The sequence below is a fragment of the Scyliorhinus torazame genome, chromosome 15 (assembly GCF_047496885.1).
Source record: "Scyliorhinus torazame isolate Kashiwa2021f chromosome 15, sScyTor2.1, whole genome shotgun sequence".
In the NCBI taxonomy this organism is placed as follows: domain Eukaryota; kingdom Metazoa; phylum Chordata; class Chondrichthyes; order Carcharhiniformes; family Scyliorhinidae; genus Scyliorhinus; species Scyliorhinus torazame.
In genome coordinates this window covers 178,859,791-178,876,020 of record NC_092721.1, presented here as the reverse complement: position 1 = coordinate 178,876,020, position 16,230 = coordinate 178,859,791, and the positions used below count along the sequence as shown (strand labels likewise).

The 16,230-nt window shown below is 45.6% G+C and overlaps 1 protein-coding gene across 1 annotated transcript in view; it reads right to left on the bottom strand.

Annotated features, from left to right (window-relative positions):
* Positions 1-13,189, bottom strand: part of LOC140392034 (von Willebrand factor A domain-containing protein 3B-like) — a 233,774-nt gene extending 220,585 nt beyond the window's left edge. Inside the window, exons 1-2 of the mRNA XM_072477209.1 lie at positions 12,935-13,189; positions 8,620-8,856 (exon numbers count right to left, since the gene is read on the bottom strand). Of these exons, the coding sequence (XP_072333310.1) occupies positions 8,620-8,851 (232 nt within the window). The 5' untranslated portion in view covers positions 8,852-8,856; positions 12,935-13,189. The remainder of the gene's footprint in view (positions 1-8,619; positions 8,857-12,934) is intronic.
* Positions 13,190-16,230: the final 3,041 nt, after the last annotated feature.

Genomic DNA, 16,230 nt, shown 5'->3' with positions numbered 1-16,230 from the left:
GTGGCTGGGCGAATGTCTCTCATATCACTGTTGGGACTAGGACTTTCCGCATTGCTGGGCGGCCCGAATGGGCATTTCAAAGTTGGATAAACTGGGCTACTGGGGGTTCCTTACGCAACCGATATGCTGATTGTGATGCTAGCCTGCACACGGAACAAGGATACTACTTTTTATTTAATGGTACAGCGACCAACGTTTTGTCACCCCCATTTCCCCGCTGAATTGCTCTAGGGACTCTAGTCCATACCACAGTCCCCTGCCCTTCGGTGTGGAACCTGCATAATCAGTTAGCACGCCGGGCAGTCTCTGCTGAATTTTGCGAGAACTGGAAAAAACCTCAGGTTCTTGCACCCAACCGGGGCCACTCAGCCGGGTGGGGCATTCTGAGCGTATTCACACTGGGAGGTGTGGGGGGTTCCTTGGCTGTCAGTGATCGGAATTATTTTATTTGCGGCCTTACCATCTTGGGAAATGAAACCTTGGGAGCCCTCGGGGCAATAACTAAGGAGTTGTCTCAGCTACGGTTGTTTGCAATGCAGAACCGGTATGCTCTTGACTATCTTCTGGCCCGTGAGGGTGGGGTATGCGCCATAGTACAGGGCAAGTGTATCATGGGAGTTCAGGACTTGACCGCTAACATCACTAAATTTATGGATCGCATACGGGATCACTTGGACGGGATGCAGGATCCTGGCTCTTGGGGTAACTGGGGATTTGGAGGATGGAAGGACTGGTTGATAAATATGGCCATGTATCTAGTGGTAGCTATCGGCTGCATCTTTGTGGGCCTGGCCATCCTTAAATGTGTGATGGGTAGAATGCGGGGTGCACTGGATCAGATCAACGCCCCTAAAAACTTAACTGTTAAAATCCATGAGGGTGAGGCAGATGAAGGGGGGCTAAGACAGGAATTGGAAATGCAGCGACGGATCTTTTTAGATGAGGAACCGTAGCTATGGATTGGATAGTTCGGTTATCATGGAATGATAAAAGGAGGGAATGACGAATGTGATATAAAATAGTTACTTTAGAGATATTAGTTAATGTAATGTAGAAATAAGCCACTTTGATTCTGGCAGATAGAGACAAAGGGATTTGAGACCGCATGGAAAAAGCAGGAAGAGGTGTGTCTATGAGAGTGATGCTGCATTGATAGGGGCCGGAGAAAGGGATTGGAAGTGAGCCAATCAGAATAGATCAAACAAGTCAGGAGGGACATAGGATGACCTATGGACGTCGAGTATGTGAAACTTGATGCCATTTGAATGTATGAGTACTGATCTCTTTGTCTGGGACCTTCACTTAGTTCCCGGGACTGCAGACAGCAACATGTTGTCTGTATCACTGTGGACTAGGTAGCTTGCAAGCTGAATAAAATAACTTCTTTTTACGTGCAAATCCATCTCGACTTTTATTGAGGCCAGACTGACGGAGAAAGAAATTTGGGAATCAACATCCTTAATGCCCATTCCAGCATTTGAGGAACCTTTTACAAGGGTCCTAATCGATTGTGTAGGACCGCTTCCTAAAACAAAAAGTGGGAATCAATATCTTTTGACTGTAATGGATGTGTCTACTAGGTTTCCAGAGGCCATTCCAGTACGTAATATTACAGCTGAAAGGATTGTGGAGGCGTTACTTAAATTCTTTACTAGATATGGACTACCCACAGAAATTCAATCGGATCAAGGATCGAATTTTACTTCAAAGGTATTCAAAGAAGTTATGGATAGCTTAGGAATAAAACAATTTAAATCAACTGCGTACCATCCAGAATCGCAGGGAGCGTTAGAAAGGTGGCATCAGACATTAAAGACAATGTTGAGGGCGTATTGTCAAGATTATCCAGAGGATTGGGATAAAGGAATTCCATTCGTATTGTTTACAATTCGGGATGTACCTAATGAGTCAACCAAATTTAGTCCTTTTGAACTAATTTTTGGTCATGAGGTAAGAGGACCACTTAAATTGATTGAAGAAAAATTGATGGGTGAGAAATTGGAAATTACACTATTGGATTATGTGTCAAATTTTAGGGAATGATTAAATAGAGCAGGTGAATTGGCTAGACAACATTTGAAAGTTACACAAAATGTGATGAAACGGGTAGCGGACAAGAAATCCATGTTTTGCCAGTGGGGATAAAGTTTTAGTGTTGTTACCAGTGGTAGGTGAGCCTTTAAAAGCTAGGTTTTGTGGACCGTATCAGATTGAAAGGAAATTAAGTGAGGTGAATTATGTGGTAAAAACACCAGATAGAAGGAAGACTCACCGAGTGTGTCATGTGAATATGCTTAAAAGGTACTTTGAAAGGGAAGGAGAGAAAAAGGAGGTTTTAATGATTCTAACTCAAAGTGACGAACCAAATCCAGATGACTGTGAATTTGACATACCTAAAATTAAATTGGAAAATTAGGATGTTCTTGAAAATTGGGATGAATTGTTAAGTTACCTTTCAGAGGAAAAGCGAACTGACCTGAAAGAGATATTGATATCACATGGGCAAGTTTGTAGAGATAAATTGGGACGTGCTAAAATGGCTATACATGATGTAGATGTGGGAAATGCTGTTCCTATCAAACAATATCCATATGGACTTAATCCTTTAAAATTGGCACAGGTTAACAGAGAGATTGAGAGTATGCTGAAGAATGGCATAATTGAAGTGGGTTGCAGCCAATGGAGCTCACCCATAGTGATGGTACTTAAACCAGACAGTACCCAACGGTTGTGTGTGGACTATCGAAAGGTGAATGCAGTTACAAGAACGGACTCTTATCCTGTCCCACCATTGAAGGATTGCATGGAGAAAGTGGGACAATCTGCTTTTATTTCCAACTTCCAGACATGGAAAGAACATTTAAAACATTGTATGGAGTTCTTCAATCGATTTCAGGTGGTGGGTTTGGTGATGAACCTAGTCGAAAGTGAATTTGGAGAAGCCCAAATCACTCTCCTCAAGGAGTTTCCGATACCCTCAAGACGAAGGGAAATAATGCGATTTCTTAGCATGAGTGGATTTGATCGAACAATTGTGCAAAAGTTTTGTGGGGTGATTACTCCATTGATGGAATCGCTGAAGAAACATAAAAAATTTCAATGGACAGCGCACTTTCAACAGGCATTTGACTGCCTGAAAGCTGTGATCGCCAATGCTCCTGTATTGGAGAACTGCAAGGGGCTCTGTGGTCAGATTGAACTAAAGTATCTGATTCTAAAGAGAAATGCCGAGGAGTAGAGGAATGGATGGATCGTGCAGAGACTTTGTTCAACGAGATTGTCAATCGAGAAGGATTTCGGTTTTTTATTATTATTAAGTTGTAAAAATGGAAAACTTTTGTTTGAAAAACTTCAATAAAATATATTTTTTTTAAAAAAGAGAAGGATTTCGGTTGGAGGAAGAAGAACAAAGAAAAATGGACTATATTGTTATACCTGTTTGCGTGTTGTTGTTTTTTAAAACAAAAAGGTATATTAACTGTGTACATTTCTTCGCAGATGGTGCAAAAGTGAAAAATGAAACCATCTTGAAGTTGATGGGTTTTTTTTTCTTGGGGGAGGTGTCATGTGAGAGTACCTTTAAGAAATGGATGTGTAAGCAATGTACCTTTAAGGAAACAGTGAAGTGACTTCCGGTGACGGCGGGCAGGAGGCGGCCACACAATTGAGGGCTCCCGTTCGGGAATGGCATTTTCGGGGCTTTAAGCCCGGTCCCAGGGTCCACGGAGGCGGCAGAAGCAGGGAGAAGGCACGGAGGAGGCACAGTGAAGACACAGGAGGAAAAAAAACAAAGAAAAATGTCGAGGGTGAGCAAGAAAACGGCCGAAAAAAAACAGCTGAAGGTCCGTCGGGGAGTGGAAAGGTCACCGCGGGGTCACCAAGGAAATTGGAGGCTGGAGCACCAGGGAAGGCCGCACTGCTTACGGCTTAAGAAAGAACTACGGTGATGGCTGCGGAATTTGAAAAGCAGTTGGCGCAGATTGCGAAATGCATGGAGACGGTGAGGAAGGAGATGTGGGAGGTTTTGAGTGTGCTGGTGGAGGAGGCGGTTTCCCCGGTGAGGACGGAGGTGGCAAGCGCAGTGGCGGAGGTGCGAGAGCAAGGGGAGGCGCTGAAGGAAGTGGAGGAGACGTTATTGCAGCACGGTGATCAACTTGCCTCGATGGGGAAAGAGATGCGGAAGGTGATGGACACTAACAAGGATCTGCGAGGAAAAATGGAAGACCTGGAAAACAGATCCAGGTGACAGAATTTGAGGATTGTGGGGCTGCCCGAAGGAGTTGAAGGACCGAAGCCGACTGAATATTTTGCCGCGATGCTGGCAAAACTATTGGGGGAGAGGGAGGATCCCTCCCGATATGAACTGGATCGGGCTCATCGGTCGTGGAGGCCTGTACCAAAGGCGAGTGAGCCGCCAAGGGCAGTGACTCTGTGCTTCCGTAGGTACAGTGTGAAGGAGAAGGTCCTGAGCTGGGCCAAGCAGAAGCGGGTGGTGCAGTGGGCTGGAGCTGGTATACGTGTATACCAGGACTTTACGGTGGAGCTGGCAAGGAGGCGGGCTGCCTTCAACCGGGTGAAGAGGGCACTGTACATTAGCAAGGTGCGGTGCGGCATTGTATATCCAGCGAAGCTGAGGGTGACTTACAAGCTCGGGGACTTTTATTTTGGAACGGCGGAAGCAGCGGAGGAGTTTGCGAAAGCAGAAGGACTGTGGCAGAACTGACAAATTGAGGAATGGCCATGTGCCGATGTAACCTCATGACTGTATTTTCTTCTTTTTTGTATCACTGCGCGCGGGTGTAGAGACTAAAGGAGCCAATGTGGTATATATTTGGACAAGGGAAGGGACGGGACTTTCACTCGAAATGAGGGTTCTTTGGGGTGTAGGTGGATATGCAGGGTTTGTGTGCTAAAAGGGGATCTTTGGGCTTTCCTAGGGCCGGGCAAGCGGGAAAGGGACCCGGGCGGGGGCCTCCACGCTGGCCGGTTTAAGGGAGTGAGGTGGGGGGAGGGGCTGCGGCCATCGGAGCCTGGCAGAACAGGGTCCGAGTGGTCTAGCCGGGGTGGAAAGTTGGGGGGAAGGAACCGAGGTCGGGAGGAGGAGTTTTACAAGAGGCAGTGGACAGGAGGAGCTGGAGACCTGGGGTTGGAGGGGAGCTGTGTAAGATTAAGGGTGACTACGGGTAATCCCTGATTCCTTTTTGTCATTTGTTTATGTAAACATGCGGGTTGAGGTTTGGGGGTTGGTGGGTAGATGGGATTGTTGTTATTATGGGGACTGACATATCTTGCTGATTATTGTTTATTGTTGATGGATGTAAATGTGGGAGAAAATGTGAAAAAGGAGAAATTTAAAAAAACATTTTTAAAGGAAACAGTGATGTCAGAGAGTGGGTGGAGCTCAGCTCAGTTCAGCCATTTTGAAGTTTTGCAGTTTGAAAAGCAGCTTGTTTTGCAGTGAGCTGGAGTTGCTGTGACCTCTGCCATAAAAGACCATTTCTGGATCATTTGGGTGATTTAAACTCATAAATATATATATCCTTTAATCTGATGTGATACTGTTTAAAGGTGTTAAGTCTCTTGGAAGTTTGAAGGAACAGTTTAAGGAGTTATTTACTGTTGCAATATTTTCTGAGTTATCTTTGAAGTAAGGGGTGTTAAGAGATCCAGTGGTTATTTAAGATGTTAAGTTGAGTTCATGGAATAAACAGTGTTTTGTGTTTAAAAACCCACGTGTCCATAATTGTAATCCCACACCTAGGGAAAAAGCCGTGTGCTCGGAAAAGCAACAAATCCATTAAAGGGCGAGGTTGGTTGAACTCCATGATACATTTTGGGGTTCTGAAAACGCCTCGCCCATAACAAAGGTTACAAAGTGGGACAATAGGATACTATTTGTATTTCTCCAAGATTTGACAGCTCATAAATGAAAAGTAAAAATTGAAGATTTGATTCATACATAGAAATGAATTTCACGTCTAACTGCTTCACCTAAATTGTATTCCCCGTGTTTTTATGGAGTGTTTTCTTTGATATGCTTGTTTGCTTCGTTGCTCAGTACCAATCCATAAGTATAGAGTGTGCTGATATGACAATATTGGTCTGGAAGGTGCAGTCAGTGGTGAATTGAGCACTCTATACTGTCGCTGATACACAGTCCAGGTATCACTGCAGTACAGCAGGGTGGTGACAACAACGGTTCAGTGCAGTTAGAGTTTTATTCACTTTTGGTGGTCTTTGCTGTCAAACTATGGTGCCATAGTTTGTAGAAAGCTGAGCTGATGCAGCTTATCCTGTGTTCGATCTCCTCATGAATGGTGGCCTTTGAGCGACGTGGCTGCCTAGAAATGTGCAAAACCTCTCTCCTTCAGCATAGATGGGAGGCAGAATATTCAGCTGATGAGGTGTAAGTTTATAACATCTATGTATTGGCAACATTGAAGGCAGGCCGAGTTTCTCGTGTGCAGGATTTAAGAGCTCAGTAGTGGATCGCAAATCTGAGTAGAGTGGGCTATAACTCTATAGTCCTCTGCAAAATGTAGATCGAGTATATTTATGGTGGCAAGTTTAGTTTTGACATGGAAGGTACTGTGTTTTTCATTTAGACAGTATTTAATGCTGACTGAAGAAGGGAATAGTCACTGCCAAGTAGTTTGGAAATGGGGAGTCTATCACACAGTGTTGCTTGCTCTGATCCTCCTTTGTAGCCACCTGGGTTGGCCACTTCCCGACTTTAAAATGGTGACCCGCAAAGACTACAGGGAAATTCAGTCAACACAGGCAAAACAAGCAGGTGCAAAGTTTCCTGTGTATCAGAACTTACAGAAACCCAGACAGCACTGAAACTAACAGCCATCTGCATATTAATGACCGATCCCCGGGAACAATTGGAAACAGTTAGAATAAACAAGGTCAAGCCAGACTCCTCGGTGCCAGCAGGAACCAAGACAAAGAAGGCCAATGGACACTTAGGGACCGCCCGGCGATCAGGGAACAGCTCCAGAATTGGAGAAATCGATCCAAGTAATCAGAACGTAGTCCAATCACTTGGAACCAGGTACAGGGTCCGCCCAAAAGGGCATGAAGCCCCTGGGGACTATAAAATAGAGTCCCTAAGTTCAAATCGTTCTTCTTGGCAGGGTCACTCAGCAGCTCGAACCAACCCTTGACAGTGACCTGCCTAGCTGCTACATCAACCAAGTAAGTCTCCAGTCAACGCACGCTACGAGATAGGCGCTCCTAGCTACCAGTCCATACCAGCTTTGAAGCCTGCTGATTCAGAACCTGATAGAAAGGCCATTTGTTCCCCTGACCTGGTGGGCCAGTTCCAAAGCTAAGTATGGGCCTTTTAGTGTTAGAGATAGTCTAGTGAGTAGAGTTTTATGCATGAGTAGTGATTGACTGTGTATAATAAATGTGTTCTGATTTGAAACTTACTAACTGGTGTATTGAGTTATTGATCAGTACTTGAACTTGAACCTTGTGGTGGTATCATAAAGATACCTGGCGACTCTAGAGCAAAGGTTATAGAAACAGAGCAAATTAAGCAAAGACACAACGGGCAACACTTACTGCTGAGTCTGAGCCAAATTAAGAACCAACCAAAAGTTAGGAACACCTTTAAAAGGCACCTGTTTCAGATCTCCCACTCAAAACAGTTGCAGTCATATCATCATGGAACAGCTGAAAGATTGTGATCACATTTTTTGGATATCTTAATCTTTGGATTACTATATCCCAGAAACTGAACTGGACTAGTCATCTAAAATACTATGGTTACAAAAACAGGTCAGAGGCTGGGAATCCTATGGTGAGCAACTCATCTCCTGACTCCTCAAAGCCTGTCCACCATCTACAAGTCAGTGATGGACTCTTCACTCGCCTGAGTGCAGCTCCAACAACACTCAATGTTAAAGGTGGTGGATAGGGTGCCAATCAAATGGGCTGTTTTGTCCTGGATCATGTCGAGCTTCTTGTTGTTGGAGCTTTCTATTTGTCCTTTTGGCGGAAGAGGGTGCTTGTTATAATGAGGCCACGCTGTCAGCAGGAGGGCACTAGAGGAGAGTTGCGTATTGAGCACCAGGGAAGAGTGATATTGAACTCGAAACAAAAACTCTGTTTCTCTCTCCATAGATGCAGCCAGTCTTGCTAAGCCTAACTTTCAGCTCATACAAGAGCCCATTGTGAAGAACTAATGGAATGCTCGAGGAACTCCTCTAGACAAATGCCCCTGAATGCCGGGGAGCATGTGGAAGTCTTGCCTTCTCCCCACCTTCCCCGGTTGAATGCTGGACTGAAGTTAAGTATAGTGGAGGCCCAGATGAACTGCGTTATGTTCCCGCAGCAAGATACATGCCCAATGCCCACCCTCTCAAGCCCCAGGAATGGTTTGTATTCTATTTTCTTTCATTCGAAGTACAAAATATAAACAGTACAGCCGAAATGGATAGAAACATTTTTCCAGCAGACATCATACCATAAGCTAATTCCACAACTTCACTCAGTGGCTGCGAACATCTACGCCCTTCATTCTTTAACATGACATGACAGAGGACTGACAAAGTAATTGCTGTACAAAAATGCGCTATGTCAATCTATGAACTATTCAATAAATGTTACCTTCTCTATGTTTAAATCCAACCTGTGACAAGATCTGAGACAGGGCCAGCCTGTTTCTCTTGAGACCATGAAGTTGAAGCCATTTTGATGAAGGAAGGAGGGTCTGTACATCAAGCGTAAAAGTTGAATTCTTCCCATGGGCTTTCATCATTTTCAATCGCTTGTGCTTGAACTTACTAAAATCATGCCAATTAGTCTCTGCTGACTGATCTCTGTGTTCCAAATCAAACATCACTTCTGCAAGTAAAAAAATATTTCAATTAAGGAGTAATAAACATGGCAATTACATAAAAATTCAAATCTTTCGAAGTTTGTGGTACATTTTATGTAGCTATGATTAAAATGTTGTGCTCTATTGCCAATGATTACATAGATTACATAGAACATACAGTGCAGAAGGAGGCCATTCGGCCCATCGAGTCTGCACCGACCCACATTAATCCCTCACTTCCACCCTATCCCCGCAACCCAATAACCCCTCCCAACCCTTATGGACACTACGGGCAATTTTTAGCATGGCCAATCCACCTAACCTGCACGTCTTTGGACTGTGGGAGGAAACCGGAGCACCCGGAGGAAACCCACGCAGACACGGGGAGAACGTGCAGACTCCGCACAGACAGTGACCCAGCGGGGAATCGAACCTGGGACCCTGGCGCTGTGAAGCCACAGTGCTATCCACTTGTGCTACCGTGCTGCCCAATCCTATTGCCGAGCACAAAGTCATTTTCTTAGTTCAGTGAATTCCTCACATTCCACCCGATAAAACTCATCAACATTTTTGCAGTTACTGCAGGAGAGGTCGGCAAGTTGATTGCAAAAATCCTTACTTCTTTTCTTTTCCTCAAATTTATTTATTTTTTAATAATTTTAGAGTACCCAATTTATTTTTTCGAATTAAGGGGCAATTTATTCGTGGCCAATCCACCTACCCTGCACATCACGGGGGGAATGTGCAAACTCCACACGGACAGTAACCCAGAGCCGGGGTCAAACCTGGGACCTTGGCGCCGTGAGGCAGCAGTGCTGACCACTGGGCCACCGTACTGCCCCTTTTTTCCTCAAATTTATGACTGAAATAATTACGGCCATGGTCAGAAGGACTTTGTTAAGTTCCAAATACCGGTCCCCCAGCAGGTTACATGCCCAATGTCCATTGGAGGTGCAGGATAAAATATAACCCGAAATCAATCTTTTCCTTTTTAGTTATTCATTCGCCTGATATAAGTGTTGCTGGCAAAGCAGGCGTTTATTGCCTATCGCTAGATGCCTTTGATAGGACGATGTTGAGGATGCCTGCTTGCGCTGCAATCCATATGGTCCTCCCACCAGCTGTTGAGTAGGGACTCCCAGGATTTTAACTGACTGACAATGAAGCAATAAATGTATCATGTAATAATCATTCAAATAATGAAACATTCTGAGTTATGAATCAGCTCATTTTGTGTGTGACCCACAACACAGGCGCAGTACTGGTACGGTAATCATAATTTCAATTTTCATCCCAAAGTGAAGCTTAATTAGGTTTATATTTTTAGGCCTCGGGCTTTGCGATGTAATACTTTTTCAACTAAAGTAGTTTATAATCACCGAGGGGAGATATAAATATTCCAAGTGAAGGTAGGTAAATAGTGTCTGTTAACCCTTTCTGCGTCATTAGATCTAAGATTCTAAACTAAAGCTTTGATTTTAACTCTGGTGAGTGTTAAGTTCGGTAGGAGACGATGGCAGGTCAGTGTGAAGCCCAGTCATTTTACCATAGAAACCAAAGAAAGGTTATGGTTCAGAAAGAGGCCATTCAGCCCGTTGCATCTGCTCCAGCCAAAGACATAGAAAAAAAGAAACCAGCTGCTCATTTTAATCCCCATTTTCCAGCACCTGGTCCACAGCCTTGTAGGTTCCAGCACTTCAGCTGCAGATACAGGCACCTTTTAAATGAGTTGAACAATCTGTGAGGACAAAGGCAGCACACTAATGGGAACACCACCAGCACCATTTAGTTCCCCTCCAAACCACTCATCATCCTTCATGGTGGCTGGGTCAAAATCCTGGAACTGCTTTCCTAACAGCATAGTGTATGTACCTACATTAGATAAACTGCAGCAGTTCCAGATGACAATTGACCACCACCTTCTCAAGGGCAATTAGAGATAGAGTCATAGAGATTTACAGTGCAAAAAGAAACTCTTTGTCCCATTGTACCGCATTGGCCATCAAGCACCTTTCTATTCTAATGCCATTTCTTTTGAAGAATTTTGATGGAAGCATTTGTAACAAACAAACAAAATCCGTAGCCTTGGGTGCTATGGGCCGGGATTCTCTGACCCAGCGCCGGGTCGGAGACTCCCCGGGGGGAACGCGAGAATCGCGTCCCGCCGCCCCGCCACTGGCTTCCCCATTCTCCGGCACAATTCTCGGGTCCCCGCAGGATTCGCGCCGCGCCAGTCGGGGGCCGTTGACAACGGCTCCCCCGGCGATTCGATGGGCCGAGTGGCCGACGGGTTTAGCCGAGTTCCGCCAGCGTGGGTTACTCAGGTCCCACATGGCGGGACCTGGAAGGTGAGTCTGCGGGGGCTGTCCTGGAGGGAGGGCGGGGGGAATCTGACCCCGGGGGAGCCCACCGGTCAGCGGGCGGGCTGGTTCCGTGGGGGCCTATTTTACTCCACGGCGGGCCCCTGTAGGGCTCCGCCATATTGCCCGGTGGCTGGCGCGGAGAAGGGAACACCCGTGCATGCGTGGAAATATGCCGGCCATAGTGCACATGCGCGGAAATACGCCGGCCGTTCCGCGCATGCGCGAACTGCACAGGCCGTTCAGTACCGGCTGGAGCTGCGGGGACCACTCCGGCGCCAGCCTAGCCCCCTAGGAAGGGGAGGATTCCCCATTATCGGGGACTGTTGACGCCGGAGTGGTTGGCGCCGCTTTTCCCGCTGGCGTGGGGACATAGCCCCATTATTGGAGAATCGCGCCCATGGTGTTTCAAGAGCTTATCTAAAAGCTGCTTAAACGTTGAGGGTTCCTGCCTCTACCACCCTTTCAGGCAGTGAGTTCCAGATTCCCACCACCCTCTGGGTGAAAAAGCTTTTCCTCAAGTCTCCCTTAAATCACCTTCCCACAACCTTAAATCTATGCCCATTGGTTATTGACCCCTGTACTAAGGTGAAACGTTTATTCCTATCTACCTGATCTATGTGCCTCATACGTTTGTACACCTCGATCAAGTCCCCCCTCAGCATTCTCTGTTCTAAGGTGTGGAATCCCAGCCTAACCTGCCCCTTTTCAGAGCTGAAACACTCCAGGTCAGGCAACATCCTGATGAACCTCCTCTCCACCCTTGCTAGTGCAATCACATCCTTCCTATAGTGTGGGAACCACAACTGCACACAATACCCTTGCTGTGGCCAAACACGTTTTTTAATACAGTTCCATCATAACCTCCCTTCTCCTATATTCTGTGCCTCGGCTAATAAAGGCCAGTGTATCATATGCCTTCTTAACCACCTTATCTACCTTCCTGCTGCCTTCAGGGAACTAAGGACATGCACCCCAAGATCCCTCTGGTCCTCTGTACTTTGTAGCCTACCACTATTCACCGTGTGTTCCCATGCCTTGTTAGCCCTCCCACAATGCATCACCTCATACTTTTCAGGGTTAAGTTCCGTTGTTTCTTTCGAAGTTAATTCTCGGGATGCGGGCATGGAAAGCGGGGTCAGCATTTCTATTGCCCATCCCCCGCCCTCCCTGCTTGAACTTACAGCTCCTGCGGTGAAGATGTTCTCACACTGGCAGCAGGACGTGGCTTCCAGAATTTGGACCCAGTGGGGGGGGGTAGGTGGTGTGGGACGTCCACATCTTGATGGTGTGAGATTCGGAGGGGAACCTGAGTGTTTCCTTGTCCTTCGAAGTGGTGGGAGGGAGGGGCGGTTGTGCTGTTGGAGGTTGCCAAACGGTGCTGAGGGTTGGGGGGGGCTTCTGAAAGTTCTCCTGCTCAAATCACACACCATTCATGCAACCATCCAACTCAACGTACCCCTGAAGCCAACACACATCAAAACAGCTGTGAATTTAATACAGGGGAATTGATTTTTTGAAGAACATTAATCTGGAATCCGTCCAGTTAAAAAATATTGCAGTAGAAGTGTTCTGACTGGGTTCATATTTTGTTGGTCAGATTTAAAAATCTGCAAACAATGGTTTCCATCGAATTCCGACGATAGAAGAAAAGACTAAGAAAAGATCACTCTTGCTGGAGAAAAGAAAAAGCAAGTGGAGGTAACAAGTAAAAAAAACAATAGAATTGCAATCTTCCCCTTACCCTGCCGTCGGTCCGAGGCGTTTCCATCGCTGAGTGGCTGTGTCCTGTTGTGTTTACATTGACAACCGCTGTTGCCATGTGAGGCTTGCTTTGGGAGCGCTAATATTCAAACTGATCCAAATACGAGCGCCCTGCACGTGGGGTGATTTTACTTTTTGCCTTTGACGTAAATTTGAATGTGTTAATTTAAAACTCTGGTCTTTCGAATGTATCGGCGTTTCCTCCGCTGCCCCTAATTGTTATGTTTTATTTTCAACCTGCACGACCAAAACAGATCCCCCACCCCACCCCCCCCCTCCTCCCAAGTATTAAAGTGAAAGGGAAAACAGGAACAGAACTAGAGAAGTCCACTGTTTAAAAATAAGGGTTCTCCCCTTCAAGACAAGAGATGAGGATAATGCATTTCTTCTCAGAGGGCGCTGAGCCTTCGGAACTGTCTTCCTCAGAAGGCAGTGGAAGCAGAGTCTTTGGGCGGGATTTTCCCCGACGCGTTTTCCAGCAGCGGGGGGGGGGGGAGGGGGGATCACTGATGTCTTCGGCATTTTGCGTGGCTCGTACTTTCCGTTCAGGGGCACGCCATTGGCCAGACCGAAAGATCCCACTCGTGGGAAAGGCTGGGAAATTCAGGCTGGGTGGGAGTGCAGAGTTCGGGTTACAATCAGGTCATCCATAATCTTATTGAATAGCAGTGCAAGCTCAAGAGGCTGTGTTCCGCTCTTGTTTCCAGCTGGTATGTTCTTTCGTGTAAACGTAGATGCATTCGTTGAAAATTTAACTGGGAGACTGTGGGTTCAATCATACTATAGACTTGTCACCCAGACTGATACCTCAGAACAGTGAGGTTAGAGGTGCCTTTACTTGGATGATAACTTAAATTGGGATCCGTCTGCCCTTGCAGCTGGGAGTTCCCCCAGAGTCCTGGTCAACCTTCATCCCTCAACAGTTTTTTTTTAAAGAGGTTGGTTCAGATGTTGTGGTCAGCTGACCTTGAAGAAAACGACCCACAAAAATCTAGCCATCTCTGTGGCCTGGATTTACATTTTACCAACTTGATTCTCGCACCAACCATGGGGGATCAGTGGGGTAAAGCAACAGTGATGTCGTCAACCAGGTTAAATAGCCAATAATATGTAAGAATTCCCACAGACAGCAATGTAGGAATGAATAAAACACTGATTATCTTTCACTTTTTCATAGAAAGCCAAGGAAAGATTAGGAGATGGAATTTAGGTCGAAGTTGAAATATCATATAGCAATTTAAAAATATACTTTTCATTAGATTAACAATTTATGAAATGTGGATTATAATGGAGAAATTTGACAATCCACAAATATAAAATGGGTTTTATCAGGGCCAGAGAGGTTGTTCAGCAATAATTATGAACATAGTGAAATGTTAACTACCTAGCTATACCTGAGTCAACAAGGTACAACTTTGCCAAGGGCTTTTACAGCGAGACCAGTAGCATAAAAGTGCACAGTTCACATCAATTCAAGTGAATTCAAAAGATTTACTTCCACGGGAGCATCGACAGCACATCCTGTAGAGGAGCGGTGAAACACAGAGAAATCCCTGGATTTCCATATAATTATATACATGTATATGTATCAAATGTTGCTGTCAGTCTCACAGTTATAAAACAACAGTGAATTCTGGCAGTTTTGTTGTTAATCCAATTTCCAAAACTCGGTCATTATCACATTGCTGTGTGCAAATTGGTTGCTGGGTTTCCTACATTACACCAATAATGTCACTCAACGAGTGCTCTATTGGCTCTTTGGGATATCCTGATGTCATGAATTCCGCAATACAATCTCAAATCCTTTTTTTTGTTTAGGCCCACCCCATATTGCCTTGAGCCCAACTCAACAACCTCCATACCACCTACCAGAGGACCAATAACAGCTCAAGTGCAAGATATTTACCCTTCACATCTCCCCGCCCACCCCCGCAGATAATTCCCAGCACTGCCTCCACCCCTGTCGATAAACGGGTGTCTCTCCTGGATTACCGATGTGGATTAATAATTTCTCTTTCGGATGTGAACGAAGCAGAAGGCTGTTTAGTGCTGAGGAATCTCAAATTGGCATCCAATTAAGAAATTAATCCATCATTACGGCGGCACGTGGCACAGTGGTTAGCACCGCCGAGGACCGGGGTCTGAATCACGGCCCTGGGTCACTGTCCGTGAGGAGTTTGTACATTCTCCTCGTGTCTGCGTGGGTTTCACCCCTACAACCCAAAGGTGTGCAGGTTAGGTGGATTGGCGAGACTAAATTGCCCCTTAATTGGAAAATAAATAATTGGGCACTCTAAATGTGTTTGTTTTTAAATGAATCCATCATTTATTGCAGGCAATTGTTTGCAAAGTATAACTGGTCTCAATTTAAGAAAGGCTGCTTGGTCAACAGACCAAAAGGCAGCTGGTGCCCATGCAACAGTGCCAAGGCAATTCTAATTATGGAAGAAAACTGGAGAAAAATGCAACGTCTTCAACACTCAATAACTTGGTGCCAGTAGAGACTGAAATTCTAATGGTTGCTATTTTTAAAACACTGGTTAGGGTGTGTTGAAATAAAGGTGTTAAGGAATTGGTCACACCTAGTTATTCAACCAAAGTACTAAGTTAACATACAATTGAATGTCAGCTCCAACGTCTGGCTTAATAACAACATTTTAAAAATACATGGGGTGGTTAATTGCAAGTGTTTGATTTATTAGCTGCATAAGAGTACTGTGTGCAATTCTGGATGCAATCGCATCCTAATTCCACCACACTAGAGGAAGGAAGCAATTGCACTAGAAAGAGATTCACTCGGATGTTGTCTGGGCTGGAGCGTTTCAGCTATGAAGAGAGGATGGTTAGGCTGGGGTGGTTCTCCGTAGAGCAGAGAAGGCTGTGAGGGTACCAGGTTGAGATGCACAAAATTATGAGGGACGTAGATAATAATCTTTATTGTCACAAGTAGGCTTACATTAACACTGCAATGAAGTTACTGTGAAAAGCCCCTAGTCGCCACATTCTGGCACCTGTTCGGGTACACAGAGGGAGAATTCAGAATGTCCAAATTACCTAACAGTATGTCTTTCGGGACCTGTGGGCGGAAACTGGAGCACCCGGAGGAAACCCACACAGACACGGGGAGACCATGCAGACTCGACAGTGACCCAACCCAGGAATCGAACCTCGGACCCTGGAGCTGTGAAGCAACAGTGCTATCCACTGTGCTACCATGCCACCCACAGGGCAAATAGGAAGACATTTTTCCCCCATCATAGAGGGGTCAATAACCAG